We start from the raw sequence: 15,279 nt of genomic DNA, 5'->3' as shown, positions 1-15,279 counted from the left end.
CACAGAGTTGATGTTTTAATATACATCATGATTAAGGGAAGATAATGTAAGTTAGCATGAATAAATTTGAAGCTTTGTTGTGCTTTCCCTGAATTATCAGAATGCTTAGAGATGATTTTTAAATATTTTTGGAATATTTCAAAATTCACAGATGGAAATCAGGTACAGTGGTCCCTGCTTATAATCCCAGCTACTGAAGACACTGAGGCAAGACAACAATAAATTGAAAGCCAGGCTGAGCAGCTCAGCGAGACTTATATCAAAATAAAATTTAAATTGGCTGGAAATACAGATCACTGAGAAAGTGCTTACGTAACATGTACAAGACACTAGGTTTGATCGCAAAAAGGCAAAAAAAAAAAAAAAACAAGTGAGTGAAGCTAAACAACATAACGCAAATTGTCTCAAGAAACAGAATAAATAAGACATTTTAGATCAAAAAAAGAGATAATTATTATAAAGTATTCACTCATAGGGTTATGAAGGCTATGATATTTTCAGACCTGCTAGGAGGCCAAATAGTAATGTCACAATCTGAGTCTTAAGGTGTCAGAAGCAGGAGAGCTGAAGGGGAAAATCCCAGACCAATTCAAAAGATAGAAGAAGACTGAAGTCACAGTTCAAAGACAGTGGAGCAAACAGTCTACAGACCTATTCAGAAATCTAAGGAAGTTGGAGTAGGCTAACCTACACAGAAGTACGAAATAATTCAATGGATCAAGAAAATGAAGTATATGTACTCAACGGTATCTTACTCACCTTGAAAGAAGAGTAAAATTATGGCATTTGCCAGTAAATGGTTATAGTTGGAGAATATCATATTAAGCAAAATGAGCCAATCCCACAAAACTAAAGGCCGAATCTTTTCTATAATATGTGGCTACTAATTCACAACAAGGCAGGGGGTGGGGGCCCACTGGAAAAAAATAGTGTTCCCTTAGATTAGGTAGAGGGAAGTGATGGGAGGGAAGGGGAGCGGATGTGAGGAAAGGAAAGATAGTAGAATGAGACAGACATTATTACTGTATGTATATGTGACTGCATGACCAATATGATTCTGCAACATGTACACCCAGAAAAATGAGAAATTACATCCCATCTACGTATGATCTATCAATGTGCAATGAATGCATTCTAATGTCATCTACAGCTAACTGAAACAAATTCAAAAATTTAAAAAAAAACACATACGTACAGAAAATAAAATGAATTACAAGCAGTATGTTCACACACACTTGCTCCCCCCCCCCCCGTGAACACCAGACTGATGTCCTTTATCATAAGTTCTGCTACAAATGATTTTTCTCCAAGAGAGTGGTTCTCACAAAGAGATGTGAGTATTGTAGGGACGATCCCACTACTGTGGGGACTGAAAATGAGATGCTATCCTGCTCTGCTCTCTGAAATTGTCAAACTGGTACCCTCAGCCCACCAAGTTCTGGAGGGCTGGCATACAGCATGGTGGCCATGCTTACAAACGTCATACGCTATCATCTGGCTAAGAGAATAGACCGTAAGTGTTCGCACCATGCACAAAGGGTTGCACATCCAAAACGCAACTTTGCAAGGCGTTGCATGGGGTAATTACCTTGACTGTGTTGAATACTGCACCGGGATGTCAAGGGGCCAGACTGCCTCACTGGGGAGCTGTGAGTCAGTCAAGATCCATTTCATTCCGTGATGCCATCAGCAAGGAAAGTGCGCGGGACAGTGGTCAAACAACCAGCAGCCCATGGTGTAGAACCAGACAAGAGGGCGGACAGCCTTGAAGCTGTGTGCTGTATGCCAGCCCTCCAGAACTGTAGTCCAGTTCCTAACAGGAACTCAGTGGTTTCTGAAACTTCGTGAGCATGGTACCGGTTCCTACTGGCATTCTGGGCTTCTGAGCTCACACCGGTATTGCCCATTAAGCTTGGACGACAGCGTTCTGAAGCATTTCCACCCTGTCGCTCTAACCTTTTCAAAATTGCTCCTGCAAACCACTTCCACATTTGCCATATTCTGGCAGATAAACAAAAATTTAAAAAATGCATAGGTAGCTTTCACCCACACCCTGAGGCTGAATTCAATAGTGATGGACTAATCTGACAAAGGAAACCTCAAGACAGCACAACATTCAGTCAGTGCCATGGACAGTGCAGGCAGTTTTTAGCCTGGCTTACTGTGAGAATCAGGAGCAGAAAGCAGAGCTACGGGGCATTGGAAAAAAACAACATTTGGCCAGAAAAATGTGTGTAACACTGGGGCCAAGGAGGTGTGTTTGTTGAGCTCTGGAAGAGATGCGAAGTACTATATATACAGGGACGACAGGAGGGAAACCTGCAGGGCATCTCAGGAATTTGCAAGACCATACACACCAGAGGTCCAGAGTATAGGAAAGCAAATTTCCTAGAGATTATGTGGGTGACCTGCTTCAAAAGAGGGGACTGGGAAGTTGTTTTCAGCATGTTCAGCTGCCCAGGACCTGCAACAGTCATTATCCCAGGTGCCTGACGTATTGCGCAAGCTGGCAACAGAACTCGGCCTTACTCAAGTGGCAATGCTTCTTCTGGAATGCAGATGCTCAGGTTAGGGGGCAATGGACAATTCTACCCAGGTTTCAAATGAAGGGTCTGGGAGGCCAGAGTGTAGCAGAGCCAGAGGCGCTGCCGATTGCGTCTCAGCAGCCCGTGTGTGAAGCTGAAAGGTTGAGGCTCAAGCTGGAAAGGAGACACTAGGAATTAAGAGATGCCAATCACATGACTGGCTGCTGAGAAAACCTGGAGGCTACAGAGATGTAAGTCTAAATGGAGCCCATGTGCAAGCAACCAGCCAGGTTAAAGGGGCAAGGCCGAGGAAAGCCCTCTCGAAATAACATCTTACAACCACGTATCCCAGATGATTTTCTCAGAAACAGGTGACCAGTGTGCAACACTGGGTTAATTTTGCCACAACCATATTCCTCCCTTTGCAAAGGGGAATATTTATTCTGTACCACTGCATACTGGATGTAGGAAATTTGGTTTTGATTTTACGCGTGCTCTCGGTCAAGATCTTGCCTGGAGTCTCAGAGGGGACTTTTTGGCAGTGCTGATCTGATAAAATGATGGGCCTCTTGTAAAGGAACTTTCTTTTTTTTTTTTTTTTTTTTTTTTTTTCTTTAACTGTGAAATGGACAGTAGCTATTAGGGACCAGGGGCAGAATATTATGATCTGGATATGAGGTGTCCCCTAGAAGCTCAAGCTATTGCAATGATATTTTCAGAGGAAAAGGAGCAGATTATGAGAGCTACAACCTAATCAGTCCGACTGAGTGGTTACTGTAGGCAAGTGGGACATGGCTGGAGGTGGTGAGTTACTGAAGGGGTGTCCTGAGAGTGCTATTCTTCCTGGGGCCCCTTCCTCTCTGTCAGCTTCCTAACCCATCATCAGTAGAGTACCTCTCCTATCCTGGGCCCTGTCCCCATGATGTGCCGCCTCAATGTGAACCCAGAGCAAAGAAGGTGGCCTTTCATATGCTGACACCTCTGATAACCTGAGCCCCAAATAAACTGTGTCGCCTCTAAGTTGTTCTGAATATGTATTTTGGTCGCAGTAATGCAAAAAATAACTGAAAATAAAGGTATAGGTCCTTTTGGGTTTGTATACCTTTAACTCCTTCCATGATTATGACAACAGGCTCCTCTGTTGCCACGGTAGCCATGTTAGCCAACAGTCTTAGAACACAGGCTTCTAACAGTTGATGTTTAAAGCCACTTCGAAGAAGGGTCTGAAGGACTTCAGACAGCTCGTTTATGCCACTGGGTTTGGCAGCATCTCTTTGTGTGGGCAGCACGCAGAGCTCAGCAAGACTCATCTTCAATGTGAGTGAGAGTGCGTGTGTGTGTGTGTGTGTGTGCGGGTGCGTGCACGCGCGTAGGGGGTGGGGGGGATAGACATTGTGCCTGTGCTTCTCCCCACTTCCATGCCTGGCACATAAAGGAAAATGCTGAATTAAGGTGCCATTGGATGATGAGAGAATGGGCACTGAAACAGCCATACTTTCTAGAAAGAAATTTAGTAGCAACTATCGTAAGACTTGTGAGCTTGGTCCACTGATCCAACAAATAGGAATATGAAGACAGAGACACTCAGAGTTTGATAGATAAAAGGTACTGACTGACATTAATAAGACAATGTTAAGGACCCGTGAACATGTAACCTAATGGTCATTAATAAGTGATCGCTGAAGTAGCGTTAATAAGAACAGGGTTAAGAACTACACAACAGTCATACATGGGTTTCTTGCTGGCTGTGCTATCATTTAATAATCTCTCTACTGATGTGACTCCAAATGTATATGGGTGTGTGTATGTATGTAAAATGTACATTCATACAAGTATGTGTGTGTGAAGAAAAAGGAAAGATTATAAGGAAATCCACCAAATTCTTCTAGGAATAGTACTCATTCTCATTTCCTCTGGATCGAGGCATCAGATTTTTATTTTCAACCTCACACTTTCCTGTATTTTTCAAATTTTGTTCAACTATCTTGAATAACAGGTAGATCTTTCCACTAAAACAAGACAAAGTGTGAGAGGGAACAGGAGGAGACGCTCAATACAGAGGGTTATTAGACACTGCAAATAGAAAGGCCTGCTCCTTCTGCCCTTGACTGGGGGGTGCAAACACAGGATGAGCTTCTGACAGAGCACAAGAATTGAGAACGGAAAGAGGAGTGGGAATTACTGCTAAAGTGCATGATCTCTTTCTTCCCAATATCTTACGTCAAGGGTTTTTTTCTTTTGAAGCTTCCAGATTGAGGCAGAACTGGGATTTGCGCACCACGAAAGACACATCGTACAGCAGCGATTGTGCTGACAAGGAAGACTTCTTCTTGGATTTTCCAAATCCAAATCAAATATGAGCCTCTCTGGAGGCGATACCCCCCATGAGGACACCATCGACTGGACGGACAGTGACTCCTCTGAAGACTCGACTACAGACGTTTCTTCCTGCTGCTTCTTCTTTCCTGTCCAAGAGTCATGGGTGACTGAAAGAAGCAGGTTGCTCATGGGAGGGCGAGAACAAATTTATGACAACTCAGAGCAGCTTTGTGAGCTGCCCATCGTCCAGGTCGTGGAGGATTATCTGGGCTCCCCCTACAAAGACTCACCAGCTATTCCAGATCCACATGGAGACTACCAAAGGATGGTCAAGTACCCACAGGAGAGGGGAAACCAGAATTTCTGGAAACTGGAAGGTCTAATGAGATACCTTGATGCATTTCTAGAGGATCTGAAAGGCGACGAAGATGATGACCAGGACAAACACGATGACCATGACAAACACGGTGACCATGCCGATGCCGATGCCGACGACGACGACGACAACAACGATGATGACAATAGTGATGATGATCAAACGTTTTCTGATTCTGCTCTGGATGAGGATCTAGAGGCATCCACAAGTGCCTCTCCCCAGCTGGATCAGCTCACTTGTCAAGAACGTGATGCTCGTCAGGCCTGGCCCTGGTGGAAACTACCTGATACCGAAGACATCATCCCGCTTCCAGAGATCTCACCCAGGCGAGGAGATGAACTTATTGAGGTGAGCATGGAGCTCCTCGATTTCAGAGCAAGGGATAGGCCCAGTGGGGGTGCCAGGTTGGACAGCACGGACTCACTTATTCTACCTGCTTATTCTACCTGCAGAGGTAGAACCCAGTCCACCAAGAGATGAGCAATGACAGATGGACGGCAGCAAGGGAAAGAGCTGGGGAAGGAGGTATAAGGAAAATGACAGGGAGCACTGAGAGAACACAAGGGAGGGGGAGGAACAAAGAGGAGGACTAATGATAATATTTACAAAACAAGAGTGTGTGTGTATATGTGTGTCTGTCTGACTGTCTAATGATTAATGAGTACTTAAAAGGTTACAGTTACAGTTGGGCTAAATGGGTAAGTGAAAAAAAGAAATGGATTTCCCTAAATGAACACACACTGACTTCATTGCTGCTGACATTACACGTTTCTAACTCATCCTCCTTCTCTTGCCAGATGATAAGCCAGGAGAGAGACACTGAAGACACCCGCTCAGTCTCCTCAGGGCAGTCAACGGAGGGGTCCCACTCAGGGACCACATCTTGTCTGAATGTCCGATCCATTGTCCAATGGTTCAGAAAGCGGATGGTCTCCTCCCTGCGGCGGAGAAGGCGCCCTGACATGGCCTACAAGGACCCTGATGTGCTTGAACCAAAGAAGCACTGCTTCCTTAAAGGCAAGAGAATTCAACCTCAGTAAACCCCCCACCCCAGTTAGGAAACCCTATATATACTCAGAATTTCAAATGTTTTGACAATCCCTATTCAAATAGTCCCCATAGTTTTAAGGTTCCCCCCCCCCCTCAATAAAAAAATGTTGTAGTTATTCACATTGTTTCCCCAATAAAAAATGTTGCTGTTATTCTCGGTTTTTTCCCCAATAAAAAATGTTGTTGTTATTCACATCTTTCTCCTCTTCCATCATAAAATGTGGGCCCAGGTTCAAATCACATATGTTGTCTAGAGAGTGGTGTGCATTCTCAGAACCGCTCAGGTGGCGGTATGATTCCTAAACAAAAGGCATTCCGTTTCTCTCCCCCAACATCCCGTCTTACTGTATTTGCCCTCGTCTCATCTGTGTTATTATTTCATGCATTTTATCTTCTCTTATCATCAACTCATCTCCCCACTGCCAAAGGCAGCAGGACACCTGTCAGACTCCCACATGGCAGGATGGATTTGGTGGAACCTACTGGGTCTAGATCAAGTGGCAGCGGACAGGGAGGCACAGGGGAAGCTCATTCCAATTGATAGTGTTTGGGACACTCAGAAAGCAGTTCTGATGATCCTGGGGAACCAGACTTATTCTATTATGTCATTTTAACACGTTCTGGCATGTTGGTTGGTTCTTGCAAGGTGGCTGGCCTAAATGGCCCACAGAGGAGGAAGGTGACGGCTGGGAATGCTGATTAACCACTCGAAAGCTTGGCTATCTTCATTCACGAGATGAGAGAGATGGTACCACAGACTTCATACAGTTGTTGGGAGAGTGAATGAGACAAAGCAAGCACTCCATACATACTCTTTCTTGCTGGTGGCAGAGGTCACGTTCCTAAGGATCTCTCCACTAGTCTTGATTCTCTCTCCAAGAGAGATCTGGAGTGAACTCTCACTGAGCCATTTTTATTTTTCTCACTGCAGTCATTTTACCAAAGGTTTGTTCCCAACCGCCCCCCACCCCCAGCAGACCTTGATTTAGCCAAGTCCTCTCTCAACCCACTGCAAGGTTCTCTCTGAAATTCCTTTGCAAGTGTCATGAAAATTGTCCCCACAGGTCAACTTCTTGGAGGAAGCCTGGACTCCATCTGCTTGCTGACTCTCCCTGTGTTACCAATGCACATCCTCTGCCTCGCTCACCACAGGTTCCCTCAAAGGTCGCCCTCTTCCAGCTTGGACTACCAGCCTGTGAGACACCTTCACTGTTCATTGGAAAAGCCCATGAGCGTTTAGTCTCAAAGGCCTTTCTTTCCTCGACTTCAACTTCCTTAGCTCCTCCCTCCCTTCCTCCCTTACTGGCACATACACTGAGCACAAGGGAATGCCACATAACTCGCCAGCTTAACATACCCCATAAATAGATGGATAGATAGATAGATAAAAATGTCCGTATCTTTGGGTTAATATTGATTTTTTGAAAAATGAGTTAAAACCATGTAAGCACGGGACTATAAACGGTGGTGGGTCAGAGTAGTCTGTAGTAGAAAAGAATAATGCAGCATGGGAACACTGATTTTCAAAGTTTGGAAGAGATCAAAGGACAGGGCCCTTCCGCAAATACTGTCCATGCTCAAGGTCACAGACGAGTCTCTTTCCAGCCACACTTCTCACTTCTCCACCTCTCTGAGAACACCAACCCATTTCACTGGTTCACTCAAACACCCTCCTCGCCTTCTGCTGGCTCCCTGACTTCACCAACATCTGGAGTCCAAAACACTCTGCAAAGAAGACACCATTATCTCTATTTCATAGATGAAGCAAGGCTGGGTTAAAAACGTACTTACTGCTGCTAGAAGTGGCAGGATACAGGGCCAGGAACTTGACAGGCACTCATCGTGTGGGTACACAGTGGTGGCCACTTCTTTTCAACTGTTTTTAAACAATGCAGAAGGGGCATGGAAGAGTTCAAAAGGTTGCCTGGATTTGGTGTTGCAAGAGTCACCATGAGACTCAGTAAGGAGTATGCTGACCCTGAACTTCGGAAATGAAAGAAGAAAGGCTATCTACTGTGTATGTCTGGCAAAAGTTGAAATGATTGGCATTTAATTCTCACCTAGGTAATAATAAAGGAACTGGCTCCACCCCGCAACAGCCTGGCCATAGAACCTGAGGAATTCAACCAAAGCTAAAAAGAGGTTCATGCCAGCAATGCCTAGGAGAAATAGTTGGTTTACAGAATGAATGGCTGAGGGCTGGGGCCCTAGCTCAGTGGTAGAGCGCCTGCCTCACATGGGTGAGGCACCGGGTTTCAATCCTCAGCGCCACATAAAAATAAATTGTAAAAAGATATGTGTTCATTTACAACTTATACACACACACACACACACACACACACACACACAACAAACAAACAAACCAAAAAACCGGAATGGTTGGAATACCTTCTGTACATAGACAGTATTTAAAAAGACATCAACATGACCACTGGTGATTCAAGATAGTAGTTAGCACATGAATGACCAATCAAAACCGCACACATACTCTAGCTATTGTGAACTGAGCTGCTATAAACATTGATGTGACTGCATCACTATACTATGCAGATTTTAAGTCCTTGGGTATAAACCAAGGAGTGAAATAGCTGAGTCAAATAATGGTTCCGTTCCCAATTTTCTGAGGAATCAACCTAGGTGTTCCTCAATAAATCAATGGATCAAGAAAATGAAGTATATGTACTCAACGGTATCTTACTCGCCTTGAAAGAAGAGTAAAATTATGGCATTTGCCAGTAAATGGTTATAGTTGGAGAATATCATATTAAGCAAAATGAGCCAATCCCACAAAACTAAAGGCCGAATCTTTTCTATAATATGTGGCTACTAATTCACAACAAGGCAGGGGGTGGGGGCCCACTGGAAAAAAATAGTGTTCCCTTAGATTAGGTAGAGGGAAGTGATGGGAGGGAAGGGGAGCGGATGTGAGGAAAGGAAAGATAGTAGAATGAGACAGACATTATTACTGTATGTATATGTGACTGCATGACCAATATGATTCTGCAACATGTACACCCAGAAAAATGAGAAATTACATCCCATCTACGTATGATCTATCAATGTGCAATGAATGCATTCTAATGTCATCTACAGCTAACTGAAACAAATTCAAAAATTAAAAAAAAAAAAACACATACGTACAGAAAATAAAATGAATTACAAGCAGTATGTTCACACACACTTGCTCCCCCCCCCCCCCCGTGAACACCAGACTGATGTCCTTTATCATAAGTTCTGCTACAAATGATTTTTCTCCAAGAGAGTGGTTCTCACAAAGAGATGTGAGTATTGTAGGGACGATCCCACTACTGTGGGGACTGAAAATGAGATGCTATCCTGCTCTGCTCTCTGAAATTGTCAAACTGGTACCCTCAGCCCACCAAGTTCTGGAGGGCTGGCATACAGCATGGTGGCCATGCTTACAAACGTCATACGCTATCATCTGGCTAAGAGAATAGACCGTAAGTGTTCGCACCATGCACAAAGGGTTGCACATCCAAAACGCAACTTTGCAAGGCGTTGCATGGGGTAATTACCTTGACTGTGTTGAATACTGCACCGGGATGTCAAGGGGCCAGACTGCCTCACTGGGGAGCTGTGAGTCAGTCAAGATCCATTTCATTCCGTGATGCCATCAGCAAGGAAAGTGCGCGGGACAGTGGTCAAACAACCAGCAGCCCATGGTGTAGAACCAGACAAGAGGGCGGACAGCCTTGAAGCTGTGTGCTGTATGCCAGCCCTCCAGAACTGTAGTCCAGTTCCTAACAGGAACTCAGTGGTTTCTGAAACTTCGTGAGCATGGTACCGGTTCCTACTGGCATTCTGGGCTTCTGAGCTCACACCGGTATTGCCCATTAAGCTTGGACGACAGCGTTCTGAAGCATTTCCACCCTGTCGCTCTAACCTTTTCAAAATTGCTCCTGCAAACCACTTCCACATTTGCCATATTCTGGCAGATAAACAAAAATTTAAAAAATGCATAGGTAGCTTTCACCCACACCCTGAGGCTGAATTCAATAGTGATGGACTAATCTGACAAAGGAAACCTCAAGACAGCACAACATTCAGTCAGTGCCATGGACAGTGCAGGCAGTTTTTAGCCTGGCTTACTGTGAGAATCAGGAGCAGAAAGCAGAGCTACGGGGCATTGGAAAAAAACAACATTTGGCCAGAAAAATGTGTGTAACACTGGGGCCAAGGAGGTGTGTTTGTTGAGCTCTGGAAGAGATGCGAAGTACTATATATACAGGGACGACAGGAGGGAAACCTGCAGGGCATCTCAGGAATTTGCAAGACCATACACACCAGAGGTCCAGAGTATAGGAAAGCAAATTTCCTAGAGATTATGTGGGTGACCTGCTTCAAAAGAGGGGACTGGGAAGTTGTTTTCAGCATGTTCAGCTGCCCAGGACCTGCAACAGTCATTATCCCAGGTGCCTGACGTATTGCGCAAGCTGGCAACAGAACTCGGCCTTACTCAAGTGGCAATGCTTCTTCTGGAATGCAGATGCTCAGGTTAGGGGGCAATGGACAATTCTACCCAGGTTTCAAATGAAGGGTCTGGGAGGCCAGAGTGTAGCAGAGCCAGAGGCGCTGCCGATTGCGTCTCAGCAGCCCGTGTGTGAAGCTGAAAGGTTGAGGCTCAAGCTGGAAAGGAGACACTAGGAATTAAGAGATGCCAATCACATGACTGGCTGCTGAGAAAACCTGGAGGCTACAGAGATGTAAGTCTAAATGGAGCCCATGTGCAAGCAACCAGCCAGGTTAAAGGGGCAAGGCCGAGGAAAGCCCTCTCGAAATAACATCTTACAACCACGTATCCCAGATGATTTTCTCAGAAACAGGTGACCAGTGTGCAACACTGGGTTAATTTTGCCACAACCATATTCCTCCCTTTGCAAAGGGGAATATTTATTCTGTACCACTGCATACTGGATGTAGGAAATTTGGTTTTGATTTTACGCGTGCTCTCGGTCAAGATCTTGCCTGGAGTCTCAGAGGGGACTTTTTGGCAGTGCTGATCTGATAAAATGATGGGCCTCTTGTAAAGGAACTTTCTTTTTTTTTTTTTTTTTTTTTTCTTTAACTGTGAAATGGACAGTAGCTATTAGGGACCAGGGGCAGAATATTATGATCTGGATATGAGGTGTCCCCTAGAAGCTCAAGCTATTGCAATGATATTTTCAGAGGAAAAGGAGCAGATTATGAGAGCTACAACCTAATCAGTCCGACTGAGTGGTTACTGTAGGCAAGTGGGACATGGCTGGAGGTGGTGAGTTACTGAAGGGGTGTCCTGAGAGTGCTATTCTTCCTGGGGCCCCTTCCTCTCTGTCAGCTTCCTAACCCATCATCAGTAGAGTACCTCTCCTATCCTGGGCCCTGTCCCCATGATGTGCCGCCTCAATGTGAACCCAGAGCAAAGAAGGTGGCCTTTCATATGCTGACACCTCTGATAACCTGAGCCCCAAATAAACTGTGTCGCCTCTAAGTTGTTCTGAATATGTATTTTGGTCGCAGTAATGCAAAAAATAACTGAAAATAAAGGTATAGGTCCTTTTGGGTTTGTATACCTTTAACTCCTTCCATGATTATGACAACAGGCTCCTCTGTTGCCACGGTAGCCATGTTAGCCAACAGTCTTAGAACACAGGCTTCTAACAGTTGATGTTTAAAGCCACTTCGAAGAAGGGTCTGAAGGACTTCAGACAGCTCGTTTATGCCACTGGGTTTGGCAGCATCTCTTTGTGTGGGCAGCACGCAGAGCTCAGCAAGACTCATCTTCAATGTGAGTGAGAGTGCGTGTGTGTGTGTGTGTGTGTGCGGGTGCGTGCACGCGCGTAGGGGGTGGGGGGGATAGACATTGTGCCTGTGCTTCTCCCCACTTCCATGCCTGGCACATAAAGGAAAATGCTGAATTAAGGTGCCATTGGATGATGAGAGAATGGGCACTGAAACAGCCATACTTTCTAGAAAGAAATTTAGTAGCAACTATCGTAAGACTTGTGAGCTTGGTCCACTGATCCAACAAATAGGAATATGAAGACAGAGACACTCAGAGTTTGATAGATAAAAGGTACTGACTGACATTAATAAGACAATGTTAAGGACCCGTGAACATGTAACCTAATGGTCATTAATAAGTGATCGCTGAAGTAGCGTTAATAAGAACAGGGTTAAGAACTACACAACAGTCATACATGGGTTTCTTGCTGGCTGTGCTATCATTTAATAATCTCTCTACTGATGTGACTCCAAATGTATATGGGTGTGTGTATGTATGTAAAATGTACATTCATACAAGTATGTGTGTGTGAAGAAAAAGGAAAGATTATAAGGAAATCCACCCAAATTCTTCTAGGAATAGTACTCATTCTCATTTCCTCTGGATCGAGGCATCAGATTTTTATTTTCAACCTCACACTTTCCTGTATTTTTCAAATTTTTGTTCAACTATCTTGAATAACAGGTAGATCTTTTCCACTAAAACAAGACAAAGTGTGAGAGGGAACAGGAGGAGACGCTCAATACAGAGGGTTATTAGACACTGCAAATAGAAAGGCCTGCTCCTTCTGCCCTTGACTGGGGGGTGCAAACACAGGATGAGCTTCTGACAGAGCACAAGAATTGAGAACGGAAAGAGGAGTGGGAATTACTGCTAAAGTGCATGATCTCTTTCTTCCCAATATCTTACGTCAAGGGTTTTTTTCCTTTGAAGCTTCCAGATTGAGGCAGAAACTGGGATTTGCGCACCACGAAAGACACATCGTACAGCAGCGATTGTGCTGACAAGGAAGACTTCTTCTTGGATTTTCCAATCCAAATCAAATATGAGCCTCTCTGGAGGCGATACCCCCCATGAGGACACCATCGACTGGACGGACAGTGACTCCTCTGAAGACTCGACTACAGACGTTTCTTCCTGCTGCTTCTTCTTTCCTGTCCAAGAGTCATGGGTGACTGAAAGAAGCAGGTTGCTCATGGGAGGGCGAGAACAAATTTATGACAACTCAGAGCAGCTTTGTGAGCTGCCCATCGTTCCAGGTCGTGGAGGATTATCTGGGCTCCCCCTACAAAGACTCACCAGCTATTCCAGATCCACATGGAGACTACCAAAGGATGGTCAAGTACCCACAGGAGAGGGGAAACCAGAATTCTGGAAACTGGAAGGTCTAATGAGATACCTTGATGCATTTCTAGAGGATCTGAAAGGCGACGAAGATGATGACCAGGACAAACACGATGACCATGACAACACGGTGACCATGCCGATGCCGATGCCGACGACGACGACGACAACAACGATGATGACAATAGTGATGATGATCAAACGTTTTCTGATTCTGCTCTGGATGAGGATCTAGAGGCATCCACAAGTGCCTCTCCCCAGCTGGATCAGCTCACTTGTCAAGAACGTGATGCTCGTCAGGCCTGGCCCTGGTGGAAACTACCTGATACCGAAGACATCATCCCGCTTCCAGAGATCTCACCCAGGCGAGGAGATGAACTTATTGAGGTGAGCATGGAGCTCCTCGATCAGAGCAAGGGATAGGCCCAGTGGGGGTGCCAGGTTGGGACAGCACGGACTCACTTATTCTACCTGCTTATTCTACCTGCAGAGGTAGAACCCAGTCCACCAAGAGATGAGCAATGACAGATGGACGGCAGCAAGGGAAAGAGCTGGGGAAGGAGGTATAAGGAAAATGACAGGGAGCACTGAGAGAACACAAGGGAGGGGGAGGAACAAAGAGGAGGACTAATGATAATATTTACAAAACAAGAGTGTGTGTGTATATGTGTGTCTGTCTGACTGTCTAATGATTAATGAGTACTTAAAAAGGTTACAGTTACAGTTGGGCTAAATGGGTAAGTGAAAAAAAGAAATGGATTTCCCTAAATGAACACACACTGACTTCACTGCTGCTGACATCACACGTTTCTAACTCATCCTCCTTCTCTTGCCAGATGATAAGCCAGGAGAGAGACACTGAAGACACCCGCTCAGTCTCCTCAGGGCAGTCAACGGAGGGGTCCCACTCAGGGACCACATCTTGTCTGAATGTCCGATCCATTGTCCAATGGTTCAGAAAGCGGATGGTCTCCTCCCTGCGGCGGAGAAGGCGCCCTGACATGGCCTACAAGGACCCTGATGTGCTTGAACCAAAGAAGCACTGCTTCCTTAAAGGCAAGAGAATTCAACCTCAGTAAACCCCCCACCCCAGTTAGGAAACCCTATATATACTCAGAATTTCAAATGTTTTGACAATCCCTATTCAAATAGTCCCCATAGTTTTAAGGTTCCCCCCCCCTCAATAAAAAAATGTTGTAGTTATTCACATTGTTTCCCCAATAAAAAATGTTGCTGTTATTCTCGGTTTTTTCCCCAATAAAAATGTTGTTGTTATTCACATCTTTCTCCTCTTCCATCATAAAAGGTGGGCCCAGGTTCAAATCACATATGTTGTCTAGAGAGTGGTGTGCATTCTCAGAACCGCTCAGGTGGCGGTATGATTCCTAAACAAAAGGCATTCCGTTTCTCTCCCCCAACATCCCGTCTTACTGTATTTGCCCTCGTCTCATCTGTGTTATTATTTCATGCATTTTATCTTCTCTTATCATCAACTCATCTCCCCACTGCCAAAGGCAGCAGGACACCTGTCAGACTCCCACATGGCAGGATGGATTTGGTGAACCTACTGGGTCTAGATCAAGTGGCCAGCGGACAGGGAGGCACAGGGGAAGCTCATTCCAATTGATAGTGTTGGGACACTCAGAAAGCAGTTCTGATGATCCTGGGAACCAGACTTATTCTATTATGTCATTTTAACACGTTCTGGCATGTTGGTTGGTTCTTGCAAGGTGGCTGGCCTAAATGGCCCACAGAGGAGGAAGGTGACGGCTGGGAATGCTGATTAACCACTCGAAAGCTTGGCTATCTTCATTCACGAGATGAGAGAGATGGTACCACAGACTTCATACAGTTGTTGGAGAGTGAATGAGACAAAGCAAGCA

The 15,279-nt window shown here is 45.1% G+C and overlaps 2 protein-coding genes across 12 annotated transcripts in view; one reads left to right on the top strand and one right to left on the bottom strand.

Moving 5' to 3' along the window:
* Positions 1 to 15,279, bottom strand: part of PPFIBP1 (PPFIA binding protein 1) — a gene marked incomplete at its 3' end in the record, with an annotated part of 252,050 nt that overhangs the window by 115,604 nt on the left and 121,167 nt on the right. The window lies entirely within an intron of this gene.
* LOC308658205 (uncharacterized protein C12orf71 homolog) lies at positions 4,882 to 6,260 on the top strand (the record flags this gene model as incomplete). Its single annotated transcript, XM_081310808.1, has 2 exons — positions 4,882 to 5,568; positions 6,018 to 6,260. 2 exons carry the CDS (start codon positions 4,882 to 4,884, stop codon positions 6,258 to 6,260), a joined length of 930 nt encoding a protein of 309 aa, XP_081166934.1.

The sequence above is a fragment of the Spermophilus citellus genome (assembly GCF_964194105.1).
Source record: "Spermophilus citellus genome assembly, chromosome: 10".
In the NCBI taxonomy this organism is placed as follows: Eukaryota; Metazoa; Chordata; class Mammalia; order Rodentia; family Sciuridae; genus Spermophilus; species Spermophilus citellus.
The sequence above is the reverse complement of the archived record's forward strand: the minus strand, read 5'-3'. Positions and strand labels throughout refer to the sequence as shown.